The sequence below is a fragment of the Microcebus murinus genome, chromosome 2 (assembly GCF_040939455.1).
Source record: "Microcebus murinus isolate Inina chromosome 2, M.murinus_Inina_mat1.0, whole genome shotgun sequence".
Taxonomy (NCBI): Eukaryota; Metazoa; Chordata; class Mammalia; order Primates; family Cheirogaleidae; genus Microcebus; species Microcebus murinus.
This window is the reverse complement of record NC_134105.1, coordinates 29,092,776-29,106,516: the sequence shown is the minus strand read 5'-3', so window position 1 is coordinate 29,106,516 and position 13,741 is coordinate 29,092,776. Positions and strand designations below refer to the sequence as shown.

Here is a 13,741-nt window from a genome sequence, read left to right as displayed (position 1 = left end):
AGAGAGGAAGGATAGCCCTGGCACTAGGATAAGGTGGCACTGGGATAGGATGGAATGGGTGGAATGGGAAAGAGACTGCCATCCAGGGAAGGTCCAAAGCAGAAAGAGAAGGAGGCTTCCTGTGGAAGGAGGTCTGATCCCTGGGTTGGCTGGAGGCTGGATTACACTGATTATTCTAGAAGCAGTAGGCCTGAGAAGTAGCTAGCTAGCTGATGATTAGCTAGCTAGCCTGATGGCATTTTGTTGCTAAAATATAATAATGCCCTTTGATAGTAGTAACTCATTTATCCAGCAAACATTCAATGAAGCATCAAGTATTCTGCATAGTACTTGGGTTTCAGAGATGAATAAGAGGCAGTGCCGCCTCTTATAGAGCTCCCAGTCTAGTGGGGTGACAGACAAGGAAATAGATACTACAGTGTGACAAATGCTGGGCTAGAGATACATTCAGAGTGCTATGGGGCCACAGAGAATGGATGATGAATGTTCTCTGGGGAGAATCAGTGACCAGTTTACAAAGGTAACCTATGAACTAGGTCTGGAGAGATGAGATTATTATGTGGACAGGCAGTATAGTGTAATGATTAAGAGCACAGGCTGTGCAGATACCACCTTTCCTGAAAAAAAAAAAAAAAAGAGCACAGGCTGTAAGGCAGACTGTTTGGTTTCAAATTCTTGCTCTATTGTCTTCTAGCTGTGTGAGTTGTCAGACAAGTTAGTTTACCTTTTTGTGCCCCAATTCTCTTATAAAGTGGTGATAGTAATAGTAAATATCTTATAACTTCATTGAGGATTAGATGAATTTATATATACAAAGTGCTCAGAATGTATCTGACACATGGTAGATCCTCAGTAAACACAATCTTTTTAGGAAGGTAGGAAATAATTGTTGCAAGCTGAGACATAGCAACGGTAGAGATGTAGAAGAGTGTAATTGAAGTGGTGTAAAATTTGTTAAATTAATCTATTCTAAATTTATAGAAGAATGAAATTTTTTAATAATGAAATTTTTGTAAATAAAAACTTTTACTATTCAGCATAAAATAATGGTATCTGATTCACAATAAAGCTGTGTTTGATGACAATATTGGTACGATTTTGACCTCTCAAGCTTTGCTCCTATGTCTGGTTTAATAATTTAGGATATATTTAGGATGGCATTGGATTAAAGTTTCTTGTTTCTATTCAAAGTGTCCGCTGGGGGGGGGTTCTTAAATGTAAAATAACACAAAGTTAGAGTATAATGACAAATTAAATGACAAAGAATTAATAAAGGTAAACCAAGGGGTCCTCAGCCACCTCATAAATACATTGGACATACATTCCATGTGAGAATAAAATATTTGGTCTTCCTAATAGCTGTAATTGTATGCTTTTCTTTATACAATGAGAAGGCATGTGCTTCATTCTGGCTTTTTTTTGTTTGTTTGTTTAAAGTTGTAGAGTCTTAAGTGTGAGTAAATATAATGTGAATTACTATGTAATCTGGATTCTGAATCCTTTCTTCCATTTGGAAAGATTTTCTTTTTTGTGGCAGTGTGTTCATTCACCATAAAAGTGTAAAGTAGGCACCTGTAACATGCTTGCTGGTTAATGGGCTAATTTGATTCAAGTTCTAGATGAGCGCTTGGATAAGAGGGTGGATGACATGCTTGCTGCTGGGCTCTTGGAGGAATTAAGAGATTTTCATAGGCGCTATAATCAGAAGAATGCTTCAGAAAATAGGTGAGAATTTGGTTATTACTCTGACCTACTCTCCATCTCTTGCCTGTGGTTGAAAGACCATAGACACAATACTGGCTTTGGATCTACTTGTTTATTAGCCTTTGTCCTTGGTATTGGCAAGGCTTATTGGAAGGAGGTTTGATATACTTGTTACAGTTGCAATTTTCTAATCTTTCAGACATTCCCAGGAGTTATTTTTCAAGGAAGTAACCTGGGAGCTGGTGGGGAGGGGAGGGGAAAATTTCAGAGAGTCATAACTGCTCAGAATCTCAGTTCCTCATCTGTGAAATGAAATGGCTCAACTAGGTCATCTCCAAGGCCCCTGGTAGCTTTCAGAAGCAATGGCTCATCTTCTGATGCTCTCCTGTTCCCAGCCAGGACTATCAACATGGTATCTTCCAATCAATTGGCTTCAAGGAATTTCACGAGTACCTGATCACTGAGGGAAAATGCACACCAGAGACTAGTAACCAGCTTCTAAAGAAAGGTGTGAATTCCTCCATCTAACCTAGTCTTGGACATCCTTGGGTGACAGAGTACCCTGCTGGTATGGTCTGAGAAAGAGCTGAGGCTAGAAGAGTACCAAAATGGCTTTCAGCTCAGAATTGAGATTTTCATCCACTAAGTCTAACATTGTACTGCTGTGGCTGATTTTCTCTTCTGCTGGGCTGGGAGGGCCTGCCTCTCTATAGGGTAAGAAGTGCTTACCTAGGTGTTCTTATATCTACTGTATCTTTCAGGTATTGAGACTCTGAAACAAGTAACTAAGAGATATGCCAGGAAGCAAAACCGATGGGTTAAAAACCGTTTTTTGAGCAGTAAGTCTCATGTTTTTCTTAATCCCTGAGTCTGTTTTCAGTAGAATATAGATGTCCTCAGCTAACCCAGAAAATGAACTTTAGTTTCTGGACCTGTTCTGAGATTTTGGAACTGACCTGGGGCAGGGTTGATTATGATTATCTAGGTATGTTTTCTTGTGATGTCTCAGAAAAAAGAAAATTAAGTTTTCATTGAGGAATCTGTCTTATGCCTTGAACAGATGGATACTGCAAACAGCTATGAACAAAATAGCAGTGTCTTCTTAGCAGCATTGATATTCAAGGTTGATTTTAGCTTCAGTTTTGTACCTAAAGAGCAGTCAGATTTCTATAGGGAGGATTTCCTATTTATAATATTTTTTTGGCCAGATGAGCAGTATAAAAAGACAAAACCAGCCAGGTGTGATGGCTCTTGCCTGTAATCTTAGCACTTAGGGAGGCTGAGGCCAAGAGTTTGAAACCAGGCTGAGCAATAATAGGGAGACTCCATCTCTACCAGAAATAAAAAAATTAGCCAGACGTGGTGGTGTGTAGTCTCAGCTACTTGGAAGGCTGAGGCAAGAGGATCGCTTGAACCCAGGAATTTGAGGTTAAAGTGAGCTATGATGATGTCACTGCACTCTAGCCCAAACAACAGAGTGAGACCCCGTCTCAAAAAAAAAAAAAAAAAAAAAAAAAAAAAAAAAAAAGGCAAAGCCTTCACTTCTCCCAGCATCTCCATCATGGCATCGTGGTCATGTATGTGGCACTTCAGATTGCTCCACCTTTGCTCCAGCTGAAACTTTTTTTTTTTTTAATTATTTTTTTTATTTTGGTATATTATGGGGGTACAGATTTTAAGGATACAATAAATGCCCATTTCCCCCCTGGCTGAAACTTTTGTTGAATAGCACTTTTAAGGGAAAGGAAAGGAAATTCTTATTCATTGACCTTGTTCTGTGTCTTTGGCACTAAATTTGATGCTATTCATATATTATTAAGCTTTTTTTTTTTTTTTTTTTTTCTTCTTTACCAGAAACGTCTGTTGTATATTAAGCTTTTGAGTAGGTGTTATTCTTTTCTTTTTACAGATAAGAAAATGAGGGCCTAGAGAAGTTAAATAACTTGCCCCAAATCCCCCAGCTGATAGGCATTACTTTCTTCATATGCTTTTTTCCACCCACATTATATTGAGTGAATCTTCATATGCTTCCGGATCATCCCATGTCTGCCTTTTGCTCTCAGTTACAGACAGGGCCAGCTGAAGCTTCCACTCCTGCTCTTGATGCCCCTGAACATAATACACCTTGATCTGTGTTGCTGATCACTAGATTGCTGATGTTAACTCTCCTAGCTCCCGCCTTCTGCCTGAGCTTCCCATTGGAGTTCTGGTGCCAAGAGACTCTTTACACTGTCTTCTACTTATCCTGCTTTCGCTCCATGTGGAAGAAGGTAGAAGTCTTAGTGCCAGCTGAAGCTCATTACTGTACTGCAAATTTCTAATGCAGCTTCCCTTCTCCCCAAGTCTGACAATAAGTCTGTAACAAAAGGCTTTTTTTGTAGTAATTTGGAACTTCCTCCTATGGTAAAGCCACAATAACTCCTCCATCTCTGAGGCAGGAGGAGCTGATGGCATAGTGTGTCATGTGCCTGTTCCTCATTCGTGTGTATGCCGGCACAGTCCTGGAGCTAGAGTGAAAGGCACAGCTGCCTTGTAAATTGGGAGCCGCATGCAATTGGCCAGGGCTGGTCTGCTGGGATATGGTTTTGGCAAGAAGCCAGAGGGACTTCCCCACCCCAGCTTGGCCTTGGACCCAAGCCAGAAATAGCAGCTGGGAGCCGAGAACTTGTTGAAAGGTGCTTAGACAGGGCACAGAAGCCCAACAAAGGGCTCAGAGGAGAAAAGAAAATGTAGAGTGGCCTGGAAACAGGTGCAGAGCTTAGCCAAGGCCAGGTGTGCTGTGGATGCTGCCTGCACCCTCCCAGTCTCACCTTTCCATGTGGTGGCAGGTGCAGCCCAGTCCAGTTTATGAAGAATCTTATTTGTGGTTGGCACAGTCAAAAGGCTAGCACCTGCCAGCCGTTGGCATCCCAAGGCCTTTGATGTTTTTGTCTATGGGGTGATGCTCTTTGCCTTTGGGCAGCTGACTTAACTTAGCTGTGGAAGGCAATTTAGTGTGTGTGTAGGCTGGGGAAGCTACCAGCAGAGACTAAACTCTTGCAACATGATTGGCTGAGATGGGTGAAATGCCCGTAAGCTGTACTCTTCACTACCTCCAGTCTCCATTCAGAAGTATTTACTGGAGTGTTTCTTGAATACTCTCTGGATCTGGTTCTTAAAAGAGGGGGCTCAACTAGATATTTCCAAGGCTTCTTTCTAGTTCTCAGATTCAGTGGCTCATTGACTGATACTATTCTGTTCCCAGCCCATGGTTATTAGCATGCTGTCAAGGAGTTTCACACATACTAGGCTTCTGAAGGGACACATATAAACCTGAGACCTAAATAAAGCTGCAAACTCTCTTGCCACAGAGCGCTGTCACTGTAAGATGATATGGAACTTAGAACAGGCACTCACTTAAAGCATTAGTTTCTTTCCTTCTATAATGTGCTTGCTATCTTTATATTGTAGTCCACACAGTGGTTATTAGAGCTGTTACTCTATTCTGGTTTCCTGACTGATCTGGAAGATCCTGTACTCGAGTCTCCAGATTATACAGCTAGGCTTATTGGCTGCAGACCAGTGAAACCTCCAGGTCTCCCTTGCATTGTGGTTCATGTTTCTGGTTAGAATAAATAGCATGGCAGAACGTTTATTCTTTTGGCCCCTTGTGTTTTCCTTTGAGAATTTCTCCTCCCAGAATAGATTGGGTCTTGGAGGCTGACCTCTCACAGCTTTTCTTTCTTACCATTAGGACCTGGTCCCAGTGTCCCCCCCATATATGGCTTAGAGGTATCTGATGTCTCGAAGTGGGAGGAGTCTGTTCTCGAACCTGCTCTTGGAATTGTGCAGTGTTTCATCCAGGTGATTATTAATCATTGTACAGTCTATTGTCTGATTTTCAGAGCATTTTCCTTAGCTAATTGTTGCTATATTGTGGAACCAAGCCTTCTTTTCCATGGAATAAAGTAGAAAGGCGTGCTGCTTTTAGGTACTTGGAGATTGCGTTTCTGCTTTCACATTTAGAAAGGTTATTGCTAAAATGTGTACACAGCTTACCTGCTCTCTGGGGTGAAAAAAAGGAATCTTGGGAAAATCCCACTCCCCATAATGTCAAAGAATTATATCCAAATCTCTTTGAATTGAATGCTCTCCCCACTCTTGTTCTTTTAGGGCCACAAGCCTACAGCTGCTCCAATAAAGATGCCATATAATGAAACAGAGAACAAGAGAAGTTATCACACATGTGATTTCTGTGATCGAATCATCATTGGGGACCGTGAATGGGCAGGTAGAGTATGGGGAAGGGTATGGAGAAATCTGTAGGGGTGAGGTCATATTGACTTCATGAAATTTAAGGTCTTTGGTAGGTTGAACGCTAGAGTCTGTTTATTTGTAAAGGAACAGCCAGATTCCTCTAAGAGCCTGTGCCCAAATTCCTTGGAGGCTTCCCCCAACTGGGGAGTTGTCTCTGTATTCTGAAATTCAAAGGGAGATCAGATACCCTCCAGCTTCAACTGGAATAGATATTTTGTACTGAGAGGTCTGCTATTAACTTTCTCCTTTTTTTTTTTTTTTGAGATAGAGTCTCACTCTGTTGCCTGGGCTGGAGTGCTGTGGCATCAGCATGGCTCACAGCAACCTCAAACTCCTGAGCTCAAGCGATCCTCCTGCCTCAGCCTCCTGAGTAGCTGGGACTACAGGCATCCATCACCACGCCTGGCTAATTTTTTTTTTTTTCATTTTTAGTTGTCTGGCTAATTTCTTTCTATTATTTTTAGTAGAGACGGGGTCTCGCCCTTGCTGAGGCTGGTCTCAAACTCCTGACCTCAGCTTCCGAGAGTCCTAGGAAACTTTCTCCTTTGACTTCACAATCTTGCCTTAGAGGAGTTTAGTACTCAGTCAGGGTAAGATAAGATGGTAAGGGAAGCCAGGCAACTCCTCCAAGAGACTGGAAGAAGCAGAAGCATAGCTGGGAGGGGGCAGGAAGTACAGTTACCACTCTTAATACATTCTTCAAAAGTGGTGTCTCTTCAGTAATTTTTGAGGTAATATGTTGAAATGGCAGTAGTTTCTAAAACTGTGATGAAAAGATGTTAAAGGGAGGCAAACCTGTCATACATGTATAAAGAAGGTAGTCCCCCACCAACCCAAGGCCAGCCCCACCGGGCTGCTTTAGAGCCTGGGTCTGCCTCTTCTGGCATTGTAAGATTTCTTTTGTCCTCCAGTCAAATCCCAGAGGGCTTTGTCCCCGAGTGTTGAATTTACATGGTATTTAGAAACTGGTATAAGGCCTGCTCCTTTTAGGCACAGTGGGCCTTGTAGATTACCCAGCGGCTGGGATCCTTCTGTTCAGGCTGCTATTTTGCATGGGATTCTCAAAGAAGTAGATTTTTCTCCTCATACCAACCAATAGAATGATTAGGTCTATTAACTGGTAACTCTGGCAAAATGAACTCCATTGTCAGAGACTGGGGATGGCTGTGATTGCCCAACCAGCAGAAGAAGCCTTGATTGTTGATTGTCCGTTGGTTTATAATGATGAAAGGGTAAGAGAAAGAGAGTGTCTGATTGTTTTTTCTAAAGGAAACTTAGTGGTTCGATTTGTCAAATGTCCTTCAGGGATAGCCTTAGAGAAGCAACATGTGTGAGCCTTTGTGAGCTTAGCCTGTGTAAGCCCTTCTGTAGTGCCATCTGTCAAGTCCTTGCTCCCATCTCCTGCTGTCATGGAGAGCCAGCCCAGAAGCCCTTTTTTTTTTTTTTCTTTTTTTTTTGCCTTAGGCTCTAGCTGGAGAACAAAGCTGACTTTTTTCCCTAATAAACTTTTCTTTGACTTCTAACCTTCCTTGCTTCCAAACCTTTAAAAATGATGTTTTTAATGTGTATAAAAGAGAATTTAATCTAGTCATCTCTTTAGGTGTTCCCAGATGAAATTTCCTTGAAAAAAGAACAGGATAGTAAAAATGAGCCTATACAAGTTAGTCAGAAGGTGGGAACTGTCTTAGAAGTGACAGGTCAGCAGTTGATATCAGGCAACAGTGGCCTTTAAGCTTTACTGCTCGGTGGCCACTCGGAAGAGATTGTCAGAGATGAATACTTCTTACTGTCTCCCTGGAGCATTGTGTATTCAGAGAATAGGAGTTTGCGGGGTAGTCATTCAAATGGGCTATCTGACCCAGGTATGGGGATGTCAGTCCAGGAGGGACAACTTGGGAGAGCAGGGAAGGACTGGGAAAGGCAGCTGTGTTCCTCCCTTCTCTGTAGAGCTGAGTGCTGCGGGCATGAGGCAGGACATACAGACGAGGATTTGAATTTCTAGCTTTTTAGCCTTATGAGTTAAAATGCATCCGTAACGGGACACCCCATGCCATAGAGACCTGATTCTAGAAAGTAGGGTCTCTTTTTAAAGCTATAGGTCTAATCAAAAGCATTTACCTGCTGTGTGACCTTAGACTTGGACAAAATATAAGACCTCTCTGAACTTTAGTTTCTCCATCTACAAAATGAGCAGAATGGTACCATCGTCCTGCAAGAACGTTGTAAGGATTGGTGATGTAAAGTACGTAGAAGGGAGCACTTGGTATGTGGTAGCTCACTCTAGTTTGCTGGCTAACTGGCCACATAATTTATTCTTCCCTTAAAAATGCTAAGCAGCTGTACCAATACATGTGTCAATTCTGTTATTTATTGTTAAAGAAAAGGATTGTATGCCTTAGTAAGTGGGTCCTAAAAAAAAAAAAAAAGAAAAGGATTGTATAGTTAATTTTATTTGCTTCTAGGATTAATTCTAGAAAATTTTAATGAGTTTTTTGTTTGGTTGGTTTGGTTTTGTCTCATCAGCACATATAAAATCCAAATCCCACTTGTACCAACTGAAGAAAAGAAGAAGGTTGGACTCAGATGCTGTCAACACTGTAGAAAGTCAGCGTATTTCTCCAGATCGTGACAAAGAGCTTAAAGAGAAGGGATCCCCAGGGCAGAGTGATCAAGAAAGAGCTGAAACCCAACATTTAAGAGACGTGTCCAGTGGCCTTCGCAAAGGTGGCGGGGATCCAGTTCCTGAGAGAGGGGTGTCTCTGTCCCCCTGTCTGGACTGAGGAGTGCTGTACAGAAAGCTCCCACTGTTTTCTTTCATTCAGTGGCACAGTTTTAAAGCCTCATGTTCTCTATAGTGGAACCAGCAGGTCTTGTCAGCTCCTTGTTGGCTGATGTGTCTGGTAATGATGTAGTTCAGAAAGGGATTTTTTTTCTTTGAACCTTAAAGCTTCTATTTTTAACAGAGGCACAGACTGTACAGTTTTATACTTCAGGATCTTTTTAGTGGTGACTACCAGGATTCACTATATCCCTTAAAAGAAGTTTTTATGTCCCTGACTCTGGCTAAAATTATCTAATTTCCAAATGCTTTTGTAGATGTCTGAAGCATTGTGAACCACAAATTAGGAGTTCTAGATTTGAGCGAATGGCAGGAATGGACCAGCCCCAGTGAGATGATTAAGTGAACCAACCAGTTCTTAGAATTCCACAAAGAAGAAGGGAATCAGCAGCCTGAGGTAGCTGTGACATGGAAGTGGAAGACTAAAGACTTTGAAATTTGTTGAGTTGCTCCTGTGTGGTGGTTCCTATCACTGCTGTCTTTCTGAATTGGAAATCTATTTTGTATTGAAAGTTAAATAAAGAAAAAGTTGCAAGAGCCTCTTTATTCCTTAAAAAGAAAAAAATTGTCCACGTCTAGTTTATATACAGTGTGTTCTATTATCAGCATGATAGCTTTTTCTCAAAATTGACATTCTTCATTGATCATGCTGTCTGTTCATTTGTGTAGCAGATGTATATGGAGTACTTATATATTACTTGAAGACATTTGGAGAGGATCTTTTATTGGAGATTTATTATTTCCAGGGGAAACCCTCTTTCTGGAGTGATCTGAGCAAACAGCAGTGTTAAACATTTTTTTTTTTTTTTTTTTTTTGAGACAGAGTCTCGCTTTGTTGCCCAGGCTAGAGTGAGTGCCGTGGCGTCAGCCTAGCTCACAGCAACCTCAAACTCCTGGGCTCAAGTGATCCTTCTGCCTCAGCCTCCCGAGTAGCTGGGACTACAGGCACGCTCCACCATGCCTGGCTAATTTTTTTATATATATATCAGTTGGCCAATTAATTTCTTTCTATTTATAGTAGAGACGGGGTCTCGCTCTTGCTCAGGCTGGTTTTGAACTCCTGACCTTGAGCAATCCGCCCGCCTCGGCCTCCCAAGAGCTAGGATTACAGGCGTGAGCCACCGCGCCCGGCCTAAACATTTATTTATGTAACATAAAAGTATTCTTATGTTACAATTCAGTGGCATTGATTATATTCACATTGCTGTGCAACCATCACCACTGTTTTTATTTCCAAAACTTTTTTGTCACTCCAAACAGAAAACTCTGTCCTCTTTAAGCAATAACTCCCCACTCAAATATATTTTATTTGTTCAGACTCTACTATATGAGAGTTCCTAGACTAGGCTAGAGGGAATGCAGAGTTGAGATGCGGACCTTGCCTTCAGGGAGCTTATAAATAATCGTGTGTACATAAACAACCAATCTAGGCAAGAAAGTATCAAAGCCATAACAGCTCTGTAGAATTTCCATTTAGAGGGAGGAGGAAGGGATCATAGAAGAAGGATCATTTCTGCCGGACCTTAAGAAGCAATTCTTGCTACATGTATTGTTACCTATACATACAAGATTACATAGAGGAAAAGGTAGAGTAAAAAAACTAAATTGACCTTTTTTACAGTACTGAATTCCAGAGCCTCACCTGAACTGATTTGAATCTCAAGAATAAATTTTTTCTGTGGTCAAAGAAGAAATCATCCTTGTATCCACCCAGTCTTGTTCTTAACATGGTATAATTTTCTCAGTCAGTTTCTTAACTGCTTTAGGACCTAACAGGGTGGGAAGCCACATCTTCCCACTGGGAGTGGAGATGAGTACTTGCTGTGAACCAAGCAGTGCACTTTATGTACATTATCTTCTCCCACAGCCTTGGGAGGGAGATGCTGTTCCCATTGCTGTAGCCAGTAGGGAAGCCGAGGCTCAGCAAAAGCACAGCAGGAAGTGGCAGAGCTGCAGTTGCAAGGAGGCTGGTAGACTTGTACTGTGAAGAACTGTATTAAGCTGGCAGTTCTTAGGGAGGAATGTTAGTCTCTGCAATGTTTTCCACTCAATTGCTAAATATGTTTTAAAGCTTAAAAAAGTATCAGTGGACAAACAGGAAAAACTAGTTTTAATAATCCTACCTCAAAAAGCCTTTAATCCTTCCATCTGAAATACCTGGAGCAATAACTTCTCATTGAACTCGTTATCTCTGTGGCAGTTGGAAATAAGGAGTTTTTTTTACCAAAAGAATCAAAGTGCCTAATATTTATGAAGCATCTATTAAGTTCAAGGCATTGTGGTTGGGCCTACTGCCCATACACTTAGAAACTGTAAATTCAGCAAGATGGAATTCCTTCAACAGCAGCAGAGCCTGAGAACGCAGAACATGCCCTAGACATATGCTTGCTGCTCTGGTCTGACGTATGGCCCTGAGTAGTTTCCCGTCTTTGCCTGCTGCACTCGGAATGGCTTTGCTGTTGAGTGTAGGGAAGGAAAGTAATTCTGCCTGGTGACTGTCATAAATACAGAGGTGAAAGAATCCTTAACCCCTTGTACAGAGGGGGAAACTGAGGCCCGAAACATGGATGTTCTGCAGTTACAAAGCAGTTTGTGGCAAAACCAGGACAATTCAGGTCACGTCTCTTACATGACTACTATAGCTCATGCCAAATCTCATTTGAGAGCTGAGAAGTACAACAGAGACCACCTTTGAGCTATTTGCTCAGCCTGGAGTGAGGATGAGGAATGCCGCTTTGCATCATCTGGCCGCAGCTGATCCTGGACCAGCAGGGCTCTCCAGTCCCAGTACTCAGAGTCTTTAGTCCCACACAGCAGCAGTGCTACCTAAATAGCTTTCGTAATTAATTCTAATACTCCGCGAACTATTGGGTTCATCTACCTCGTTCAGTAAAAACCTGGCTTAGGCTTTAGATACTGCTTGTAGTTCAGCCAATGTTGTTTTAAGTGGGTAGAAAGTACTTTGAAGAGAGAGCTGGATTATTAGGACCAAGAAGAGAACAGCTTATCTGTAGTCCAGGTAGGTGGTTTGCTCCTTTGTAATGCTAGGTAATTATTTGTGTTCTCAGCCTTAGTTCCACATTCTACAAAGAGGATTTTTCTGCTTAAAACAAAACACACAGTGTAACACTAAAAAACAACAGCTACCCCCCACATACACACAAATGCATAAAATCAAGCTTTTATGAATGCAGTGACCAGTCTATGTCCCCAGCACCTAGAAGCAAATATTGAAGTAATTACATGAAAGCATAAAAGTCAAGTGGGTCTCTACATAAGTGATCTGATTCAATCCTTAAATACCCTTTAACCACAACGAAGAAATCTTGGGATGGTAGCCACAGGCAGGAATTTTGTTATTTGATTATCACCTACTTGGGCAGTTAGGGCTGTTTTCTAAAATGATGGCTAGCTGGTGATTTATACAGCTATTGTGAATGTGTACAAAGGGAAGCTACATGGTTGTGTTAGGGTAAAAGGCTAAGTTGCTGTAACAAAGACAATAATACAGTGGCTTAAAGAACAAAGAAGTTCATTCTTTCTCACGTAACAGCTCTGAAGGGAGTTAACCTGCCTGAAGTGAGCAGTCCAGGTCAGTGGGGCAGCTCTGCTCCAAATGGTCATTCAGGGACACAGGTTCCTTGTCTCAAGTTGCTTCCACATCCTCGGGAGCATTGTCCTTGTCTGCTGTGTGCTGGAAGCTGGGTCATCACTGGTCTCAGCCAGTGGGAAGGAGAAAGGAGCAGGGAGAGGGGCCCACTGCCTGAAGGCCTACGCCGCAGTGGCAGGCATACTTCTGCGTGTGTTCTTACTTTCCATTGGCAAGAACTTAGTCCTCTGGCCACACCTACCTGCCAGGGAGGCTGAGAAATGTAGTCAAACCTTGTGCCAAGAAGGAATGGGAGAACAGATTTTGGTGGACAACTTGCAGTCTCCACTAAATTGGTATCTTGGAAAGAGCACTGAATTCCAGGCTCATTTAACTAATTAACTCTGTTAGTTTGCTAGGGGCAAATCTATTTTCCCATCTGTGAAATTAGTGAATTGTGTGAGCTGACCTATGAAGTATTTCAAAAAGTAAAGCTTGACAAAATCCTGGCTGGTGGGACTTTTAGGATGAGAGTAAAAAGGCATTATAGGAAATATGAAACTGTATGAGACTTAGAGCCAATGGCTGATACTTTAAAAATGGGGAAGAAAGAAAGAATTTTCCTGGCATTGTGGAATAACTGAACTAATGACTATCTCCAGCCTTTGTTTTATTGGGGGGTGGAGAGAGAAAAATTACTATTTACATTTGCAACTGAACACTTTCCTATCTAATATACTATCTGTGTGACCTTGGGAAAATTGGTTAAACAGCAATTTTCTCCTCCAGGGAACATGGTAAAGATTAAATGAGATAGGTCCTTTTATAAATAGCATAGTGTTTTGGCACCATAGTGCCCGGTAAACAGTAAGTATTGATTGCATCTATTTGCTTCATTGGGGAAAAATTGTTTTTGCTACTAAAGGGTTGGCTTATGGTATGGTGTGAGTTCTTAAAAGTTATCTGGGCAAGCTCTGACTTAAAACTGACTAGTTTGGTGGACCAAAGTGCTTGCCAATGGCCAAAACTGGTGCCTCAGGCTTTATCTGCCACCCAAATAAGCTTTGGCTATTAGCTTTTATTTGTTGTTTTAATGCATATGATTTGTTCCATGGGTCAGTTCATTTGCTTGAACTGTTTTCTTCATCTGAAATGCCCTTTCCTTTAGTCTTCACCTAGTGAATTTCTACACATCCTTCAAGGCCCAGAGCTGATGTCCTCTCCTTCGAAAAAGCTTCCTTGACTCCTCCAGGGAGGCTTAGCTCCTCTTTCCTACGTGTTCTCCGTGGTTTATATGTAATAGTATTAATATT

General features: G+C 41.7%; 1 protein-coding gene across 5 annotated transcripts in view; it reads left to right on the top strand.

Moving 5' to 3' along the window:
- The window catches only part of TRIT1 (tRNA isopentenyltransferase 1), a 44,858-nt gene extending 35,462 nt beyond the window's left edge, over positions 1-9,396 (top strand). For 3 of the 5 annotated variants that reach the window (XM_012735748.3, XM_075996949.1, XM_075996954.1), the window contains 6 exons: positions 1,614-1,725; positions 2,100-2,212; positions 2,466-2,543; positions 5,438-5,547; positions 5,857-5,974; positions 8,524-9,396. In XM_012735748.3, coding sequence (XP_012591202.1) covers positions 1,614-1,725; positions 2,100-2,212; positions 2,466-2,543; positions 5,438-5,547; positions 5,857-5,974; positions 8,524-8,780 — 788 coding nt within the window. In that variant the 3' untranslated portion in view covers positions 8,781-9,396. Of the gene's footprint in view, positions 1-1,613; positions 1,726-2,099; positions 2,213-2,465; positions 2,544-5,417; positions 5,548-5,856; positions 5,975-8,523 lie in introns of all 5 variants that reach the window. The other 2 variants (XM_075996953.1, XM_075996960.1) reach the window with 2 other exon arrangements.
- Positions 9,397-13,741: the final 4,345 nt, after the last annotated feature.